This window comes from Vitis vinifera, chromosome 16 (assembly GCF_030704535.1).
Source record: "Vitis vinifera cultivar Pinot Noir 40024 chromosome 16, ASM3070453v1".
Classification (NCBI taxonomy): domain Eukaryota; kingdom Viridiplantae; phylum Streptophyta; class Magnoliopsida; order Vitales; family Vitaceae; genus Vitis; species Vitis vinifera.
Genome location: NC_081820.1, coordinates 7,900,512 through 7,908,386, shown reverse-complemented (window position 1 = coordinate 7,908,386; position 7,875 = coordinate 7,900,512). Strand labels below are relative to the sequence as shown.

The window sequence follows — 7,875 nt, the reverse complement described above, 5'->3', positions numbered from 1 at the left end:
AACTAATTTCATTGGTACATAATTTTTTTTCTTATGTGTATGCATTATTTCAATAGCAGGTGAAAAATTAGGTGCAATAATTATTAAATTGAAACTAAAATTAAAATTAAACAATTATCTTCCTTAATGCTTTTACTAAGTGTCAAGGAATGAGAGTAACCAATAGTGACATTTATCCAACCCAATAATGGCACTAATAAATGTTTTAATGTCGCGTGAACAACTAATGATGGCACTTTTTTAAGTGTCAAGGTTCTCTTCAATGGCACTTTTTAGAAGTGCCATTATAGTTCGATACTTGAACCTGCTAAACAATGACACTTATAGAAAGTGTTAAGGTTTCTTCTACTCAACAATGGCGCTTATAAAAGTGTCAATGTAGTCTGATATAATTAATGATGACACTTTTTTTAAGCATCAAGATTCTCTTCAATGGCACTTTCTAGGAGCGTCATTGTAGGCAAATACTTATCATGATAGGCTAGTAAATTACCCTTTGGGGAAACGCCATTGAATGTATCAGTAAAACAAACATCACCTTATAACTTTTTTGCATCAAATTAATGTGTGCTTCTCACCCTTAATTTGATGAGTTTGAGAGCTTGCTTTCATTACATGATCCTATCTTTCAATAGACATTGTTGCTGTTTTGGCTGCTTTAAAGCTTGAGTGGACACAAATGAATGTGAGTGCAGGGTTGAATATAGAAGTGGCAAACAGTTTGCTGTTTGGATATCATCAAATTAATTGCAGCTATGTGTTAAATGATGATGAAAGTTTTACTAAAAGTTGTCGGGCAATTTACGATCATTGTTTCTATGACTGCTAGCTCATTCTTGTAGTGCATGAAAGGCTGCCTTCTGGATCTTTGGCTCAACAGAACTAAACAAGCAGTTAAGGTCTAGCAACCACTAAATTTAGAAACTGTATATGAATGCATGCATTAACAGTTTTTCCTTAGAGGAGGATGCTGTTGAGATTTGTATTGAATCTTTAGGCTGTCTCCATTTTAGGGTTGCTGAGCTCTTCAACCACAATTCTCTTCCAAAACCAATGCTCCTTCCAGACTCTGTCCATCTGTTCAATGGGAATGCTCTTAGTCTCTGGCAGCAAATAATACACGAATGCAGTCATCAACACCACCCAACCCCCAAAAAAGAAGAAAATCCCAGACTTGAAATGGCAGAGCATAGATAAAAATGTTTGAGCTACAATGAAAGTGAAGATAAAGCTGACTGCCACTGTGATGCTTTGCCCAGCTGATCGAATCTCGAGTGGGAAAATCTCGCTTGGAACCAACCATCCCAATGGACCCCAGGACCACCCGAACCCAGCGACATAAACACAAATCAAAAGCAGAACCAGAAAAGCGTACACTTTGCTCACCCCACCATGATCACCAAGCTCAGCTGCCAATATTCCTCCTACCATAATTTGTGAGACCAGCATTTGTATTCCCCCGACTAAGAAAAGAACTCTTCGGCCGAGTTTATCTACTATGAGCATTGAGATGAAGGTGGAGGCCATACCAACTACGCCGGTCACAACTGCTGACAGGAGGGATGCACTCACACCTAATCCAATTGCCCGGAAAAGTACGGGAGCATAAAATGCAATGACATTGATTCCCGTTACTTGCTGAAAGAATGGTATAGCGATTGCCATAACAAGTTGAGGCCTATATTTCCTTTGCAAGATTTTCTTGAACGGGTCATTGATGGTTTTTGCTAGGGAGCTTGCTTTTACCAGATCATCAAGTTCTGCTTGGACATCGTTTGTGCCTCGAACACGCTGCAACATCAGCTCAGCCTTTCCATAGTCTTTGCTTCGTTGGATTAAGCTATTGGGGGTTTCTGGGAGAAAAAGTGCCCCTAGGGTGAGGATTGAAGCCGGAACTGCAGCCAATGCTAGAGAAACTCGCCAGCCCCAACCGCCTTTGATTTTTTCAGTGCCAAAGTTAATAAGGTTAGCTGATAGAGCCCCAACGCCAATGCTGAATTGAAAGCCATTGTTGATTGCCCCTCTGTATCTTGGTGGTGCCATTTCGGATAGGTAGAGTGGCACTGCCTGCAATACAAAGTGGGATTCTCGTCTCAATGTTAAAAATGTTATCTATCTCTTCCTTAGTGTCACATGCCAAAATCATTTCTGATTAAAAACACCTTTTTTATTTTCTCTCTAACCAAATCATCACCACTTTATTCTGCTTCCAAATTTTGAAATGCCACAAGGTGGTAGGTAAAAGGAGTATTGGAAGCACAGCTAAAATATGGAAATATGGAAATTTGAGATAGTCCATAATAGACTTACCTTAACTTGTTGCATTTAAAAATAAAAATAAAAATAAAAATAATTTCTCTTGGTCTAAAAGAAAGACATGCAATGCAATAACAAATTTGACAGATTGAATACGACACTTCCCAACAAGCCGAATTTTAGACCTCTAAATTAGCTAGGTCTATTTAAATTTGGGATAATTTCACTCCCCTCTCAAGGTTTTAGTCAAATACAACTAGTCCTGGAAGTAAATGAAATTAACCCTTTAAATTTCTACTTCTAGTTTTGTCATTCTATAGAAGTTGCTAACCTAAGAAATGATTAATGTATTAATGAACACAATAACTTTTTATCTCATTTGAGGGAGCCATTATTAGCTTGAATACTCTCTAATTTGGATTTCAATTTAACAATTTTCAAGTTTGGCCTCTTAAGTTGTCATTGCACATAAAACATTTGGCGTTACATCTTTTGAACGTGTATAAATATTCTATTGGATTAATTTCATTCATCTTTCTTTACTGTTTAAAATAAATATATTTAAATATATTTCACTCACCTCTTTTTGATTTAAAATAAAAGAGATTTTTAATGAAACTTCAAACTAATAATGTCAAAGTATAATTAGGTCTAACATCAAGAAAGATGAGTAAAATTAATCCTTATTTTATAAAAACTATAATGTTTAAATTTTCTTCCCTATAGTGTTAACCATGTTGGAAGCGAATCCTATACAAGTTTTAGGCATGATATTAGGTTTTGATTTTAAAATTTAATTAATGTGGGTGACCATTGTCACCTATTCTCTTATATCTTAATAGTCAGTTTTTATTTTCCTATTCTTTAATTGTAGCAACGTGGATTCTCATATCTTATAGGTGGTTTTTTTTCTAACCTAGTGTAGACACCTAACCTAAATCTGTAGCTAGAGTTGTGCTCGTGATGGATGCCAAGGGAAGTCCATTGACCATTTCAAGATGAAACCATATATTATAATAAATTTCTAAAAAATATTTATAGTATTGAAAATTTATTTATGATATTTTTTTAAGGAAGTGAGATATGATTTTATTAAAAACACTTTTTAAAAAAGTATTTTAAATAAAAATATTTTGAATAAAAAAACCTTTCAAACCCACTGTTAGAGTTCGATAATAATTTTTAAAAACATTTTTAATTTAAAAAATGTTTTTAAAAATAAATAGATGTTTGACAAAAATGAAAGAAAAATGGCAATGAGATACACTACCTGGTTTGCAAAACCAACGCCAACGCCAAGCAAAATCCGGCCTAATATAACCATATAGACATTGAAGGCGGCACCACCTAGTGCTGATCCGATGAGAAAGGCAGCCCCTCCAGCAAGGATGGTTGGCTTGCGCCCGAACTTTTTAGTGATCCAAGAAGCAACAAAGGAAGCAACAAGGCCAGCAATATACAGGGAGGATGTGAATGAGGTCAACAATTGACTGTCAAATTTGCAGTAGTTGCTAATCTTGGTGTCTTCTTTCATCCTCTTGTACACCTCCGGGAAGAATTTCTTTAGAAATGAATCCATTGAGGTCACCCCGCCTTCACAATTTATTTGCATAAGTTAATAACAACAAAAGAAAAAAAATAAGTATTTTCCCTGTAGAATCTATCACACACATCGTTGCTATAGAATCACTTTGTACTAATAGCCTTCCATTTCACAAACTTGCCTGAAAATTGAAATCCCCCACATCGATTATAATTACCTTAAATCGATGATGGCAGATAGAATGTGATGTAAACGTGTCTACATATTCAAGAACACTGAAGTGATTAAGTTGATGAATCCTACACGGCTACATCATGCTTTAGTTTAAGAAAAAGTTGTTGACTAATATAGAGCTATAATCAGCCGACAGAACAATGATAGAAAGAAACGAAGTTCCACAGACCTGAAATTCCAATATCATATCCAAAAATGACTCCTCCCATGCCAGCCATCATACAAGATAGAACCACAAATAGGGTTATTCTTCCATTGTAGTGCCCACCATGGCTTGTTACTGCAATTCCCACTGCCATGGCTCTGAAGAGAGAAAAGGATAGAGAGAGAAATCTGTGGATAAGTATGATGACAAAGAGTGGAAGATAAAATAAAGATGAGAGAGAAGCAGTCTTTCTTGACTGGTGAATATGGTCGCCTATGCTAGGACATGTTAACTATAAAAAAGTAATAAAAACTTTTCGTACTTTGCTGTGAATTTGGAGTTATATGGGGCATGTGGGGGCTGAACATTGGGGATGGAGCTTTAGAGTATCATGGGCTTCCACTATCAGACACGTAATACGATAGATTCAAACTGGACCAATCAATTGCTTCCGTCTGAAGTCTGAACAAAGAAAGAGAATCTCTCGTTAAAGGAATATTTAATAAATGAAGGGATCCTTGTTGACTCTTGCTTAATTATTGGACCAAATTTTGAATTTTCATCAGCAAGAGATCTTAAATATTTTTTAAAATGGAAATAAAAAAGAGAAGCCCTTTAAATTGGGTCATGATAAGGTTACGGCCAATTTGTGATTCAATAGAATCTTGGAAACAAAATCGCATTTATACCATTGCTAAAATTAAATAGAAAAAAAAAAAAGAGATTTTGTCATTACATGATCAACTTTTACAATAATCTATACTACTTGTAAAAGTTTGAAGAATCTTTATTGTTAGTTTGTAATTTTTTTTTTTTTAAAAAAAAAAAAGAAATTACCTTAATCTGTCCCATTCTTGAACTTTTGTTTTCATATTTTTATTATTATTATTATTGTTATATATTATATGTAATAAATTAAAAATAAGTTAGAATATAAATTATTTAATTTTTTTAATAAAAAGAACAATATATAGTAAAGAAATATGAAAACAACTATTTAGAGAAATATGTAAATAGAAAAAATAAATAAATAAATAAATTTTTTTCTTTCCCGAAATATCCTTCTCTTGACCTTATATTTTTACATTCTCTCCACCTTATTTTTCCTTATATTATAAAAATATTCTCAATCAAATATTCCATCATATTTTCTTTTTTGTAATTTTCATTATTTTTAACAACTTTTCTATATATTATGTTCCTCGGTCGATATATCATGTATATTAAAAAGGGAGAATTGTGTTTTGATGTGAGATGACCTTGAAATTTGATATAACATCCTTTTATAAACCATATTTAAGCCCAAGATCCAAATCAAATGTAAAAATTGAGTTGAAAGATATTATCATTTATTAATTCCTAAAATGTCCTTAACCCTAATCCTAACCCCCGCATAAATACATAATGAGTGTAAATTTCAATTTCTTTATCTCTATTTTTTTCCTTTTTTATTTCATATTACCTATTACCGGTTTGTACCTTTTTGTTTTCTTTTTCCTTTTCTTTTCTTCCAATCTATATTTCTATTTTATACCAAATGTTGATTTCTCATAATTATATTCTCATTTTAATTCCATTATTATATCATTAACAACTGTATTAATTGCTATTAATTTTATATTTGCCTTTACAATTCATCCAAATATTTTTTACTTGTATTTGTCTTTTAGTTTAACTTTAATTTTTTTTATTTTAAATTTATATTACCCTTTTATTTATATTTTTCTCTTATTTTTAATTATTTTCTATATTTTCCACATTAACCATATTTTAAAATTTTTAAAAATTAACTATCACTTCACTCTTAATTTTTTATATATATATTTATCCTTTTACCCTTTTTAAATTTTAATGTTTTTATTTTTAAAATTTTTAAAAATATAAATTTATTGAGAAAATAACTAATATATGAAGTTCTAATATTATATTAATAATTTTTCTTATCTATATAAACTAATGTAAAGTATTTTGACTAACAACAAGAAAATTGTCAACACGATTTTTTAGTGAAACTTTAGAAATTAAATTTCAAATAAAATGTATTATATAAAATTTTATCTAAAAATGATTGAAAGTGGTATTTACTTTTTTTTATTGACTTTCAAATTTATTTAATTTTTTACTTGAAAGGTAATAGAATGTTTAAAGAAAATTAGTTTTTCATTATTTTTAAATAAGTGAGTCTAAATATATTAAAAGAATTTAAGATAATCTTAGTAAAAATTTTGATAAATGTGATTACAATTTTAAATTATATTTTTAAATATAGATTCATTTGGATAAAATTTCACAAAAAGAAAAAAAAAATGGTGGAGCTTGAGTGGGGAATTAAAAATAAGAGTCAAAACAATTCTTGGCAAGGTAATTTGAGTGGGGAAATTGTGCGGTCCTTGAATGAAAAGAAAAAAATGGGAGAGTTTTTCAGAATCACTTGAAAATCTTAATAATAAAAAATTTTCATGTACACCTTTATACAGCAAGTAAATTTTCTTGTACAGTACTATAAAAACATTATACAATAATTCAGATTTCATACATTGCCTTGTGAATATCTATCAATAGGTCGGTTAACCATGTTTGTATTGGTTTGGTTTAAAAGAACATGAAAAATTGTTATACAATTTTGTTCCACAATTATTATTAGTGGGATATATATTTATTTGACCATATACGAGTTAGATAAAATGCATGAGATGAATGTTGATTAGAAAATGTATGTAAGGAATGTCATCCAACTTCAGCTAAGGGAAATAAGCAAATAAGTTTTTCAAAATCACTTAAAATCCTTCACAAATGACAATCTTGTATACATTTGTACAGTTAGTATATTTTCCTTGTACTCTTAGTGTAAATACCTTATACAATGGCTCAAATTTCATATACCCGTTACTCAATGTGTGTCCATATCTAGGTTAACTGTGTTTCCATTGGTTTAGTTCACAAAATAGTGGAAGACGTAAAAACAAAATTTTTCCTCAAACATCATTAGTGAGGTAAGTATTCGAGTTGTCATGTACGAGTTAAATAAATTACATAAGTTGAGTGTATGATAAAGGAATGTGTGTCATGAGAGTGTGCAATCCTTAAATGGCAAGACAAAAAAAGAGTTGTTCAAAATCAATTGAAATCACCCACAAAGAGTAGTCTTGTACACCTTTTGTACAGTTAGAACATTTTCGTTATACAATTAGCATAACACCCTTGTACAATGATGCAAATTTCATCCACATGCATACATTATATGTCCACATAAGATTTGTGAACCATATTTTCAACTATTTGGTTTGAAAAATAGTGTAAGATGTAAAAACAAAATTTTTTCCCAAACATCATTATTGGAATAAGTATTTGAATTATTATATACGAGTTAAATAAAGTGCATGAAATGAAGGAATTTGTGGTAGGAGAGTATGCAGTTCTTGGATGACAAGAAAAAAAAATTGTTTAAAATCGACTAAAATCCTCCACAAATGGCAGTCTTGTACACCCCTTATACAGTTAGTGTATTTACCTTGTACAGTTAGCTTATTTACTTTGTAGATATTATTGTAACATCCTTGTATAATGGTATAAATTTTATACACATGCATAAATTATGTCCACATGGGTGTGTGAACTACGTTTCCAATTATTTAACATTTAAAATAATTAAAACAAATAAAATGTTATTTTATTTTATTTTCAATACAAAATGTAA

The 7,875-nt window shown here is 30.9% G+C and overlaps 1 protein-coding gene across 1 annotated transcript; it reads right to left on the bottom strand.

Moving 5' to 3' along the window:
• Window positions 1-792: 792 nt before the first annotated feature.
• HT4 (hexose transporter-like) lies at window positions 793-4,360 on the bottom strand. The gene is given in 3 exon segments (NM_001281277.1): window positions 793-2,067; window positions 3,527-3,849; window positions 4,203-4,360. Coding segments are annotated over 3 exon segments (1,527 nt in total). The 5' UTR covers window positions 4,333-4,360; the 3' UTR covers window positions 793-993.
• Between the last annotated feature and the right edge of the window lie 3,515 nt (window positions 4,361-7,875).